The following is a 14,224-nucleotide window of genomic DNA, read 5'->3' as shown; positions in this document are numbered from 1 at the left end:
AGCACCACCCCACTTACTCTCATTTGCAGATGTCATTAGTTCATTTTTAGTTCCCTTTTATAGGTACTGAAGAGGTTAGATAAGATGGGACTCACCAGTTAATACCTCTGCACATGTTAGTACCTTGTTTGTTTGCTGTGTAATGGCATTGTTTATGTCTAAGTTCATTAAATTTGAAATTAAGTGTTCCGGAGGCACTTGAAGTTTCTGCTTAAATTGAATATATTCTGTGGTTGCAACATGTAGGGCTTTTTTGTTTGGGTGTTTGACTGGGTTTTTTGTTTTGTTTTTTAATAAAATAGTGATGGGAGAATGGGAGATAAGCCACTTCCTGCTGTAGCCTTGTTGCATTTCTGTAAGTGTGCTTGGGAAGACTTTTTCATTATTCCTTTTTTTTTTTTACCTCTTAGCAGCTGGGCATTATTGGTAGAGCTGTTTAGCTAACAAAAGCCATTGTGTTTTTAAATCCGTTGTGCCTTGTACTCTAGATCCATTATTTTCTACACCCATTATGGTTATGCATCCAGTTTGGGGCCTGCTGGTACCCTAGAGTTGAGTGACTCCAGTGGAGGGCTACCAAGATGATCAGACGCTGGAGCACTTGGTGTGGGAGGAGGCTTCTTCAGTCTGAAGAAAGGATGGCTACAGACAGAAGCCTCCTATGCCGGCAGGGTGATTATTATGGCAAGTAAGTCAGGCTCTTGCTGAGGTGCATAGTGGGAGGGTGCATAGACAATATCCATAAATTGAATCACAGGATCATAGGATAGTTTCCGTTGGAAGGGACCTTCAAAGATCAGGTAGTCCAACCCCCGTGCAGTGAGCAAGGACATTTTCAATGAGATCCGGCTGTGCAGAGCCCCGTCCAACCTGACCTTGATGTTTCCAGGGTCAGATAATCTACCACCTCTCTTGGGCAACACTGTTCCGCTGTTTCACCATCCTCGTAGTAAAAAATTTCTTCTTTATATCTAGTCTGAATCTATCCTCCCTTAGTTTAAAAGTATTACCCCTTGTCCTGTCACTACAGGCCCTGCTAAAAAGCCTGTCCTCATCCCTAAGCCCCATTTCAATACTGAAAGACCACAGTAAGGTCTCCCCGCAGCCTTCTCTTCTCCAGGCTGAACAGCCCCAACTCTCCCAGCCTTTCCTCATAGCAGAGGTGTTCCACCCCTTGGACCATTTTTGTAGCCCTCCTTTGGACCCGCTCCAACAGGTCCATGTCTTTCCTGTGCTGAGGGCTCCAGAGCTGGACGCAGGACTCCAGGTGGGGTCTCACCAGAGCAGAGCAGAGGGGTGGAATCACCTCCCGTGACCTACTGGCCATGCTTCTCTTGGTGCAGCCCAGAAGTTAACTGAATAGATGGGAAAAAAAGTTTGCTGTGAAGACAGTGAAGCACGTAAACTGGTTGCTCAGAGAGGTGATGTGGTCTCCTTCCATGGAGGCTTTGAAGACCCAACTGTACAAAAACTGCTGAACAACCTTGACTCTGCTGTGAGCAGGAGATTGGGCCAGAGACCTACCATCCAATGTGAATCATTCTACATTCATCAGCCTTATACCACTCCTGATCATTCACATTGTCCATGTGTCTGGGTTTGCTTCCCTGTGTGAGTAACAGTAAGTACATTGGATTAGCTGTAGTTTCATAGGCCTTCTCAAATCCAGGTTGCATTTCCAAACATACCTCCTATGTACACTGACAGATGTATTTTTATCTACTGGTAGGTGCTTTGTAAAGAACTAAATTGGTCGTCTTTTAAAATGAGGGTAAGAACTCTGTTTGTCAGCTCATCTTATATTTCCATGATGTCTGACAACAGCACGCATTACTATGATTAATTTATAATAGAAAACAGGGCGTTCTGAAACGACAGCAGGACTTCCATGAAATGTGGACAAGTTGGAACTAACATAAGCTATATATACTATTTCAATTCCCATCTGAGGTCCTGCTTTCTTAGCTATAAATCATGTACAGCCCCTTTTACATACTCTGTTCTGGACACTAGTGTTCAGTGCAGCTTGTGTATGTCGTTGTTCCTTTTTAATTTACTTTCTCCTCTGTGTTCTATCTGCTGCATTAAAATATTTTAAGGTACAGGATGAGATCCATAAAGTCTTTTTTGTTTGCTTCAGGTACAGGAGGGCTTTGTAAGCTTTTCTTGCTTCTCTGTTCAGCAGAGACAGATTGAAATATCTTGAGTTTAATACCTACTACACAAGTTCAAAAAAAGCGTTACCAAATTTTAATGTCTACAATGGGAAAAAGCCTCATTTCCATATTCATTGTAGTACAACAATAGGAGCTTTTCTTTTATTCCCTCCATGTTTTTTGCTTCAGACAGATAAAATCACTGGTGCATTTGTGGTTTTATGTGAATGAAATGTCTCTCCTCAATTACTATTTCAAAACAAGCTTGCTAACTCCCATTGTCCTGACCTAAAAAATCCATTATTTGTCACCAAAAATCTGGCAATGTCACCTCACTTTTCATTTTTAGAAAAAGGAGTATTGACCTTAGAGTTTTATTAGTTGCTAAGATCTAACCATTTTTGTATCAGTGCTGTAGTGCACAGTAGAATAGCATAGTAAGCAGTGTTAACACTATGTTTTGCCTGCCAAAATACATCCATAAAATTCACTGGGGGCCAGGATGGTTGAATGATTAGAGCATTGGTCTGGGAAATGAAACACCTGGCTTCCAATGCCAGGTCTGCCGTTCCCTGTCTGATGTTTGCAAAAGAAAAGCAATTTCATTTATTCATGCCTATGGAGAGAAATATCATTACACACTTCTGTAAAGTGTTTATATGGTACTTCTCACTTAAAAATTTTTCAGTATTATTCATTTTATGTTCTGACTTAGCTTAGAATATCCCAAGGATTCTTAAACAGTAGCATGTGGTTTTTGCAGACTTCAGTTCAGGAGAGTTGACCATAATGAGCCTCCCGACTCAGTCTTTAAATGTGATAGAGGAGTTTCTAGATGTAATGCTATTGTCAGTATTGTTTGGAAGGTCAGACTAAATGACTTGAGCTTCAAGAACATGAAATTATCTGGGGTGTTTTTTTTGTTGTTTGTTTGTTTTTTGTTGGGGAGATTGGGGGAGTGTTGTTTAGTTAGTTATTGGGGCTTTTTTAGTGTAACATGTAAACTGCATCAGTTAAACACCACAATGCTATTTTGGTTTTACCTAGCTGAGAGACTTAATTGAAGAGCGAATGAGGACTTTTTCTTAAATCTCTGCCTGTGTAATAATTTTTTTTTAAATTGTGTGAAAGATCATCATGTAATTCTGTCACACTGGGCATGGAAGAGTCTCCGCTCTTCCCATGGTCTGTGGGCAGTGTGGAAGAGGAGATGTAATAGTTTCAAAGTGGATGATTCAGACTGGTGGGAGAAACAGCTTCATCCCATGTGTAAAGACTAGAAACCCAAAATCAGCTTGGATAGAAATTAAGGTACAATGTGTAAGGCCTACTGGGATTTTAGAGGGCTGGGACATTCCCATCTGTGTACATTCTGCCTGTGGCTGAGGAGCGGGTTGAGCAGACAGAGCGGTTGATTCTCACAGTTTCCATAATTTTTTTTGGCAGTTCAAATCTGTCCATTGATAGTCACATAGCTGAGGATGTGAAACAAAACTCAATTTTCCCTTGGCTGATTGTGCTGCATTTGTACCTCCTGCAGTATATAGTTCTGGGATATGGGGTAACGCTGGAACTGTTAAGTCGGTAACACTCCAAAAATGTGCATGAGTTGTGCAGAAAGATGTTTGTGTTTAAATGTAATGTGCATGCCTGGAGCCATCTGGTTTATACTGTCCTCAAATTTGTTTCCAGATCTCTGTATTATTTTCTGATTTTGTAATGTAGTGGAACATTTGCTATTAATTAGAAAAGTCCTTAATGTCATTACTCTAGAAAGGCAGCTAACTTAAATCTCAGGAAACTCAAGTATATTAATTCAAAGCAGGGTGGTCTAATTCACAGCACCATTTATAGACCAAGTCCACAGTCTGCCATCACAACCTTTGGGGAATAGGGGGGTGACTATGTAAGCCCTACAGCTGAATGTCTCTCTAGGTGCTTTTACACAGCCTGATAAGGAAGCTATGAGCTGCTGTTGCTGCATCCTCATACGAAAAGGAAGAGGAGGCAAAACTGACAATTCCAGAGTATGACTGGTGGGCAGTACTGAATTATACAGCCAGCTGCTTCTACCTGGGAGGAGGGACATAAAATAGGTGTCACAAATCTTCTGTCACCACTGGGGATTCTGGATCACTGTGACTCAGAAAAAGCTCTGCTAGTCACAATACATCAGCATTCCTGCTCTGCTTTCTAACAGCAGCCAAACTGGCATTTATTCTTATCCATATGTGGAAAAGGGGGAAAGACAGGGGAGATAGGGCTACTGTGGTATGCCACGTGTTGCACTCCTGTAGGCTTCCTCTTCAGTCTCATGCTTTTGCCAGGCAGTGGAACTGACCTCAGCAAAAAGTTTTAACCAGGTTAGTACAAATCCAGTTTTGACCCACAGCAGCTTGAGGAGACTCTGTAATGTTCTGCTGGTGCCGGGAGGGACTGTTTCAGTCTTATAATATGTGTATAAATGGAGCTTCAATGGAAGTTTTGGGTATGTAGGAACTGTGCATGGTCAGAGCAGATTATGAAGTTCTCTAGTTCTCTGCTGTTGAGGCTGTACAAATGAGAAGTCTCAGTAACAGGATTAAAGAGCACTACAAATTACATTTATAAAAATACTCTGCTGCAATTATTTGAGAAGATAAATTTGAGAATTTCATATAGTTGTTGGACACAATCTGAGGAAAGATTTCTTCCCTTCCTGCCCCTCACCTCCCTTCCTTCAAGAAGTACCTGCAACTGAATTCAACTGGATGTTAATGTATGGTATGTTAGGAATATGAAAAATTGCACTAAAATTTACATATACGTGACAGTTAAACCACACCATACATGCAGTTACACTTTTGAGATTACAATTTCTTTGAAGTAGGAGGTAAACACTAGAACTGAGACTTGTTTGATCTCCAGTATGGAAGTTTGATGGAATATGTTTTTTTAGAAAATTTCTGTATCAGTCCAGGCCTTAGAAGTAGCTCTTTCAAAGTGTGTCCTAACAGAAGCTGACACCTTTTTACTGTAGCAATATATAATGTATATCAGTACATTTTTATTTGGAGTGACACAGACTTTCAGATACACGGTCTGGTTCTGGAACCTTAGGACAAGAGAAGAAAACTACTTACTTTCCCCATTTTTCTGGGTCAAATCCAATTTTATTTTTTCTCCTTGTTATATTGGACTTTTGGATTCCTGCTGATCAGATTGCCTTACAGTGACATTAGAGCAACTAAGCTGGCAGCATGGTATGCCATTATGTGGCTCAAGTAGGAGTAAATTCACAGTGGCATCTGTAGCTCTTCTATGCTTCCAGTCGTTGAGCCTGCAAGAGTACTTTGCAGAGTGCTTTATATGCTCAGTGACTGAAATAGAACTGTGTCTGGAGGGTTAAGTTGAGATCACAACATAATGTTTCTTCCTTTAAAAGGAAACTGTTGGCTTGCTTTTAGTTATTTCCCTGGTCTTAACCCCCTCAGAAATTTCAACATCTGCATGGCTAGAAGAAAGAGTCGCTAATACAGTCTGAAGTTCACTTAGGCAAATTGAGTAAACAGTTAAGCATATGCTTCAGAATCAACTCCGTGGGTCCCAGGTTCTGCGGTGAAACTTCCTCCAACGTGGAAATAGTGGGGCCTCTGGTGGGATTAGAGGAGGAGTAAAAGACACAGCGATGATGAGTCTGTTGCTAGGACTGCAAGCCTTGTAGCAAGGTAGAATGCTACCCTGTGTGCGCAGGACTGTGGGGAGACTGGGAGGAGGGATGTGCACATTTGGCTGATCGGGGTTCACTTTGCAGGCCCCAAATTGTTGCTGCTTCTATCAAGCTAACTGCTTCCAGCTTTTCTGCTTGTACTTCAGTGGGAGCTGTGTGAATTGTTTCAAGCTTGGCTGTTTCTTGATAATAGTTTTGTGTAAAATTCAGTCTCTGTCCATCTAACGACAAATTCAGCTTCTGAGAATCAGATGAGGCATAGCTGTGTATGAAAGTTAGCCAGCAGTACCTTTTTGTGTAGTTTCTTTGAGCAGACACAATGCTTTTATGTTACCTGAATATGGACTGAGAAAGATGGGGGGTGGGGTTGGGAGAAGGAGGAACGAGCACCTTCTTATTGCAGAGTAAGACTATCCTTGTGAAGAATTAATGACAGCTTAATTAATGTTAGTTTTCTACAACTACCACTTTTTTAAAAAAAAATGAATTGTTACAGCAGGGTTTCAAAAGTTTGTGTTTCAGTCTATGTTCCAAAATACTCTGGCACGTGATTCAGCAGTGAGGTGCACTTCAGCTAAGTTAAATCATGAAGCATTACACAATTTTGAGGAGGTTAAAGAAAAAAAAAAAAAAACCAACAGAAATGACAGGTTACTTTTTAATTTTGCTGTTCTTTTCCAGCAATAACACATTTTAGACTTTGCCCTTGCTGTTATAAATCTGATCCTTGTCACGAAGTCTTTTTAAAAATACCTCTTTATCGACTTCAATTTCTGGAAAGAGGCTTTGAGATTTTACGCTCTCTGGGGATTACGTATCTGTGGCAGCTGAGAATGTTGCCTCTGCTGCATACTCAGCATTGCAGCTGGAATAGGCAAAAATGGTGCCTGCAAACAGAGACAATATTTATTGCTCCCTGCAATTAGGTAAATAGCTGCATCAGTGCATAACAGCAGGAGGGAGAGGGTTAATGAGGGGGCTAATTCTGTCCTCAGAGGGACCACAGGGCTGATTGGAAACAGCTGCTGTACCGCAGCCCCCAGACTGCACAGAGCGATGCTGCGGTGAGCCCGGCAGCTTTGGCGAACAGAGGGAGCAGCAGGAGAATGGTACATGGGGAAAATACTAAAAAATCCAGAAAGGAAAGGACATCAAAAACTATCCCAGGCCTGGTTCCTTGAGAGAGGAGAAATAGTAACAGGGAGAAGAGAAGGAAGGGAGAGTTTGGGCTGGAACTGCAGTCTTGAGGAGGGGGTGCAGCCATCTGCATGCCCTTGACCTCTCTGTCTGACAAGGCTTACAATGAAGTGAACATGGTATAGTGTATGTGTAGCTTGGGTGTTAAAACAGCGCAGCTGTGTTAATGGCGTGCTTAGCTGAGCTGGCTGGCTCTGTTAGAAAGTTGGGGAAATGTTGCCCAGGATGGATCCTGGCTACATGTGGCAGCGATTCACCAGAACTGCATATTTCTGATGGCATTTGTCAAAACGTGAATGAAAATATGAGTTTGCTTCATTGATGTCAGCAACGTAAGATTCAAGTTATCCATAGCTCTGTAGGATATGAATAATTCGTGTAGTTGTCATCTCTGGTACATACCATGATGTTGTCACCTGAAAGCTGGCTTCTTTCTACACCTGTCGTGTGCATAGACATGCCTTGTGTTCCTGCGCACATACTGGTAGTTGTTACCAGCATTCATACACAACGCCTTTCAGCAGATGCCTGTGTCTGCATTTTGAACGGATGCTTGCTTCTGTGGCAGAGGATACTCGTTAAAGCCCCAGAAATGCTTTAGCTTAAGCTGCAGCCTACTTGCTTCAGAGAGAGGAAACTGCTAGTGCCTTTCCCACTGCTTTCTCCTAAAGACAAACATTTTTTCCTGCAATTGATATAGATAGCTGAGGAGGGAGGGGAAACCAACTTCGAACTTGTCAGCACAAAGAACCATGGGATATACCCCAGAGATATACTTGAGAACACAAGGATTGCTTATATACAGGCTAGATTGACCCAAATGTTAACATAGCAGAGGCCAGTGATGTAACATAAGCATAGATTTAGGTTGCTGACAGCAAAAAATGGTTAGCCTTGTCAGCTGTGTGGCCAAGCACTGTCGCACGGGGCTGTAATGTGTTGAGCACCAGAACTGCAAAACCAGAGTGCGCGAAAGAAAGGCAGAAGGGGGGATCAAAAGTGAAAGAGCACCTTCTGTTAAATAAATTAGGGCATGTCAGCCTCAGATGATAAGAGAGAAAAAGGGGTGTATGTTTTGAGAGAGCTTTATAAATTCACAAGTGATACAGAGAAGACCAAAAGGGGCAAAAGTAGTCCTTGAGGTCCAGAACATGCTAAGCAATACCAGGCAAGCATTGCAAATGTGTAGCCAGTTCTTACACTTTTTCTTCAACTTCTGTGATTCACCTCTCTCAGAGGCAGCATTCTGGACTGTCAACCTGTGGTCTGGCCTGATACAGCACTTCTTAAGTATGCTGTTTGAACCAGGAAACTTGCTTTAAGATGGGAAGAATATGATCCTTTTCACTGATATTTCTTCAGTTAGATTGGAGTGGTTACTGTTTCATTATTTAAATTATTTTAAAGACAATACTTTTTAGCATATTGAGATTTTAGAGCGCAGAGGAGCTATTTTTGAGAATGTAAATTAAAAATAAAATAATGCAACAAGGTAACTCTTCACCTGAATTATGAAGTATCATGTTACACAAATGGTGAAGCCATGGAATATGAAAAAAAGTAATTTCCACTTTCATTCTGCCAAATTATGTGATTAATATGCCATATGCTATATAAAGATACAAATGAGTGCTATATGAGTGAGGAACACGTTCTATGCAGAATTAACACGGAATAGCTTTAGCTTTGGTATCAGCAAACATTTGGTTCTATGTAATGTGCAGGGCTGAAAAATAAGCCATATGTTAAATGGATTAAGGCACTGTTGATCCTTTTCTGTCAGGACAATTAACATGAGTAAAATATTTGCCCTACTTTAAACAGATAAGGAGATACTATATTGTGTTCCTCTTAAGATTGATGTTCCTATATGGGCTGGCAGAGAGCACAAGATTTATTTCCAGAATCTGATGCAGATTTATAGCTGTGCCAGTTACTGCTTGAAAGCTTTTTATGAGCCTTGTTCACAGCGAGTGTTTTTTTGTGTATGTTAGTGAAAGTGGTCATAAGGATGCAGATATTTTGGAGTGCTAAATGGGATGTGTGACATGTACAATGCCTTTAAATTACAAATTTTATATTGTCATGACCCCTGATTTTCTTTTATATATGTGCATATGTGGGCGTGCATTTGTATGATATAAACATAAAAAATGTATTTTATTAAATGCTTTAGAAGTAACTTCCTGTGCTGTCCTGACTTCCTTAGAGAATTAGTAATGTTTTTTGTGTTATTATTTGATGATTTAAAGCAAAGAAAATTACACTCAAGGAGAGAGTGACAATCTCAGGGGATGTGCACTTTCCGTGGAACTGTGCTCTGGACTCATAAATATCTATGTGGCTCCTGTTTATTTAATAGAATTGCATGGGTGAAATACGGGGTTGAATTTGGTATTCAGAGTCCAAGATAAGGAGTGAACCTGCCTTGGGCTTGGTGGAGACACTCACATAATGGTGGAAATACTATGTAAATTAATCTCAAAATATTAGAGCAGTTGCTATTTTTAATTTTTGTTTGACTGAAGTGTTCAACTTTGCTAATTATAAGCATCTGTAATTTCATTAAGTGCAATTAAATTTTGAGTGTGTGTATATACCAGTGAAGATAAATTGTCCAATAGACACTCTGAAACACTTAAATCTTAACTTCTATTCTTTTTCAGAGAAATTGCAGGGAAAAGGTCATATAAAATGAGTAGTCTTAATCAAAATACATAGTAGTCTGGTTAGAAAATGTCTTTTCCATTTGCAGAAAATTTTGACATTTAAGAAAATTGTTATGCACTTTCTCCTGACGAGCAAGGGATTTTTTTTTTATGTCAATTGAAGAAGAAAACAGAGACATCCTCACTTGAAGAGGAACTAAAGCTCATCTGCCAAGTCCCTGCATCTGAACTTATGATACAAAAGAATAAAAATGAGCTCGTTATGGGAGGAGAGATTGTGAGAAACAGATTTAATCTTGTACTAGGATTTACCAGACACCTTTCCCCACTCAAGAGTTGTGCAGACAGAGTTGTGAACTGGGCTGAGATTCTAGCCATTACATTCGTGAATGACACTTAATTTGATTAGCTTCAGGTTTGTAATTACTGGCTACTTGTACCTTTGAATTATTTGTGATGCTATCTTTACAAATTGCTATCACCAGTTGACTCAAATGTTCTAGCATGGTTTTGTCATGCTACAGACACTGGATTCTCTGCGAATTTTACAACTACTTCCTTTTATATTTGGAGAAGCCTGCTAAATAAATGGCTTTAAAAGTATGAAGCCACCTGAACAAAATGCTATGCCTGACACTATAGACAAAGATACCATGTTGGATTATTAGTCCAGGGCACAAAAACCAGACAATACTACTCCTGAGTGAATAATATATCCAGGTATTACTGAAATACTAAAAAATCTATCTACATTAATTCCTATTCAGTAAACAGATTGAAGTGTGCCAGCTGTGCAGACTTGCCTGTGCTAGTGCAATTGATGATAAACATTTATCAGTGTTTATTTTGACCTTTTCAGTTGTCTGTGCGTAGGAGGTTGCATTGCTTACAATATAAGCCATATAGTGACTCTAAAAGAAAAATACATTCATGCAGCTGAATTTTTTTCAAAAAGTCTGGTTCATGAATGGTATATCTCTGGTCTGTCTACTTACTTCTAAAGGTAGTTTACATCAGGAACGAGTTTGAGGCATCATGCAGAAATCTAGCATAAGGTTTTCTGATGGTTAGCACCAGATATGAACCTGCAAATAACTGGTATCAGCTGGAGCACAACAAGATGGTGGAGGGTTTTTTCAGTTTCTCAGTCCTCCAAGTCACTGTTTTGGTCTGACACAAAAAAAACTAATGGTTTTCATTAATGCAATTTTTTTTTCACATTTTTCCAGAGAGAGGAAGAGGGTTTAATTTAAATTCTTCAAGAAGAGATTTATGTCAAATGATTTATGTGATAGACAGCAAGAACTTTTCTGGATAGACCTATGGACTGTTTTTAGAAGGAAGGGAGTTTGTTAGGATAGAACATAGAAATTGTGCTTGAAATTTTTCTTTATTTAACATGCTTTCATCAAGAACTGAGGTTAGTTGTTTTTCTAAGCATTAAAAAAAATATTAATCACTGGTGTATTAAAGCCCAGCTAAGCAGATGCTTCGTATCTTTTTCTGTTGCAAACAAACTCCTGTAACAGTGTTGTAGTAACTCTCTTTTTGAACCTTTTCTTTGTAACATATGCATTTTTAAAGCTGATTGATCACAGAGCCTTATCAGGGCTGTGTTTTGCAACAGTGATTGTTTTCTATCCAATTTGTTAAAATTATAGTTTCAGTAATAACATCCAATGCAGTGGGAAAACTCCACAGGAAGTAATGGAAAGGATCCCGCAGTTTGCCACCCATTTGCAAAGCTTTCAGTGAAATCAGTCTGCTTTTCCCTGGTGTGTTGACCAGGTAATAAGAAAGAGGAGGCAATGAAAGCTGCAGGACCTGAGAAGTCTGGAAATACCAGAATGCACTGGATATTGCTTGTGAGTGAAATACTCAAAGATAACTTTTACAAAGGTTTATGTCATGTAGCTAGAAGGAAATTCCTCTGTCTTCCTGCAGGGACTGAAGTAATAGCAGTGCAGGTAGTTTTGCTCTCTGGGGGTTTGTATTAATTTTGAAGATGTTTCGCTTGGGGAAATCGTGCATCCAGTCTTGGACTGGTTAGCTGCTAAAGATTGCTAGGCAAAAGAACTGAGGTCTGCCTAAAACGGCAGTGACTTGTGCTAAGACGGGACCTGCGACAGTGAGACACCGACCTGGCAAAGTAGCACAGACAACTCTGAGATTTACAGCCAGGAGTGTAAGTGTGGGTGGTGCTTGGTAAACCACGTACAACTTGAGTCTTGTTTATAGTATGCTATCTTTCTAAAAACGTTTTAAAAACAGTACTTTCTTGAAAGCTAGGAGGTCACCGGAGATCTCAACTCATTTTCTGCTTGTTCTCCACTGACCCTGGGGGCCATGTAATTGGTGGGTGCGATTACAGGTGGAACGGGTCCTGGGAAGGATGGCCATCAGAAGCCCTGTGAAGAGGGGTTGGGTGATGGCCTGAGGTTAAAGACGCAGGGAGGGGAATATGAAGATTTCAGAGATGCAGCTGACCTTGAAATGATGAAGTAATTAAGAACTACACTAAATGGCTTTTGTTAAGCAAGCACATGCTCATCCAGAGAATTTTGCTGCCCCAACTAGGGGCTCTAAAGTTGTTTAGCTGCTTCTAAAAATCATTTCAGAGCTATAGTTTTGGAAGGTACAAAATGGACGTTGTGATAAAGCACTTTCGGGCATGAGCTGCCTAAGAAAACCTGGGAAGGTGTTTTCTTGCTATGAATTTCAAATAATTGGACAAGCACATTCTAGGAGGTTTAGCTGATGAGTTTGGTGGGGTTTTTTGTTTCTCTTTTTTTTTTTTTCCCCCACTGCTGAAGCATCAGATTTGGTCTTACGGTGGAAACAGAGTGCTGGATGTGATGGATCACTGATTTCACCTAGCAACACAAATTTTGTTTCTCTAAATTTACGGTGACAGCAGATCATGCGGGTCATACTGTAGACAAAGATGCGTGCACAGCTTTGTTGCTAGTCCGTAGTCTTACCTTTGGAAACCAGAAATAATCTTCTGGTCGAGAAGTTTTGAAAAGAACACAAGAACCATGGTATGCTTTTAAAAATTATTATTAAATAGCATAATAAGTAGTATAATTTTTTAGTGGCTCTTGAATGGTGATATTTGGTTTGAAAGACCTGGATTTTTCACAGTCAGAAGAGACTGAAGTTCAAGGAGCAAGTTAAGGTGATACAAATAACGTGGGCTGCCCAGCAACGGGAAAGTTAAGGTTCTTAAGAATCCCAAAAGAGTAAACTTTGTGTATTCAGATTTTTGTCTCTTTTGACTACTTTTAGGTCTCCTTTTTAGGCTTTTCTTCTCATGTCACCTAAAATTTTCTTTTCCATGAAGGTGTAAACATCTGTTGTAATAGAAGCAGAGCCATTAGTCTGGTGCTCAGGCACACTCAGAAGTACTAAAACTGATCCTGCTCACCAGAATAGCATTTGCTTACCTGTTTTTTGAACAATCTGGTCATGTTTTTTCGTTATCAAACACTTTTTACTGTGATTAAGGTGGGAGTTTTTTGTTAGTTTGTTTTAAGAAATGGTTTGAAATCTTCACAAGTCCCTGCAAATTACAATTTCCAGTTAAAAAAAAATTCACTTGAAATTGTTTATAAGTAATGCACACAGATTGAACACATCTGCACATTTTTCAAATTAAAGCAAAGTATGTCTTACAAACACTTGGTCTTTGTTTTTCTAGAATTTGGATGGCTCCATCCTGGCTTGTGTTGGCACATTATTTGTTTAGTATTGCACAAGCGTATGAAGTAACTGTCTAGTATCCAATATGACAATAATTACTTTAGCAGTATAGTCACAAAATGTCCATTTTGTATGTCACTCTAAAAATCTGTAGGCTTTTTATTAGAAGAAGGCAGTTGTTTCAAACATATAGTTTCAGGCCATGTTTGTAGGCGCATCCAGCAATTCAGTGGTGCCGCTTTTTCAGTCATTTTGACTTTGCCTTAGGTAATTATTTAAAGGGCTGTTCACTGTGGCATTTCAGGGCTATGCTCTAGAGATCACAGAACTGAAATTGTCTAGGGAATATCGAGCTGTCCTGTCACTGCTTCTGGGAGATGGTTGTTCTTTTAAGTTTTTCCACTCCGTCTTGTCAGTGCATTCAGAGAAATGGACTTTGATTACATTTATTTCCTCACATGAACCATAAAAATGCACCTTTCATGGAGCATGGCCAGGAGAAGGTGGCATGAAAATTGTGTAGAACTGAGAAGAAAAATGGTTGAGAGTAGCTACACATTGACGTAATGATCACTTTAAGTAAGTGTACTATTTGCAAGTAGTGCTGTTTTGTGCTCCTGATAAAATCTAATCTGGACAATGCCTTTGAGTTTTTGTGTACAGCCAGTGTCTGTAACACCGGTTTCATATCTTTAACTTCTCTCTTAGAAAGATTTTTAAGCTTTGCCAAGATTTTTCTTGATTTTGAAATTATTTTTTTTAAGAAATTTCTTGGTTTTGTGAACCTGTGC

The 14,224-nt window shown here is 39.7% G+C and overlaps 1 protein-coding gene across 4 annotated transcripts in view; it reads left to right on the top strand.

Annotated features, from left to right (window-relative positions):
• Positions 1-14,224, top strand: part of MCC (MCC regulator of Wnt signaling pathway) — a 230,373-nt gene that overhangs the window by 133,450 nt on the left and 82,699 nt on the right. The window contains exon 1 of one of the 4 annotated variants that reach the window (XM_075411847.1): positions 11,533-11,596. The exons of the other annotated variants lie outside the window; for them this stretch is intronic. Coding sequence (XP_075267962.1) covers positions 11,540-11,596 — 57 coding nt within the window. The 5' untranslated portion in view covers positions 11,533-11,539. Of the gene's footprint in view, positions 1-11,532; positions 11,597-14,224 lie in introns of those variants that run through there. 4 annotated transcript variants of the gene reach the window in all.

This window comes from Opisthocomus hoazin, chromosome Z (genome assembly GCF_030867145.1).
Source record: "Opisthocomus hoazin isolate bOpiHoa1 chromosome Z, bOpiHoa1.hap1, whole genome shotgun sequence".
Lineage (NCBI taxonomy): Eukaryota > Metazoa > Chordata > Aves > Opisthocomiformes > Opisthocomidae > Opisthocomus > Opisthocomus hoazin.
The sequence above is the reverse complement of the archived record's forward strand: the minus strand, read 5'-3'. Positions and strand labels throughout refer to the sequence as shown.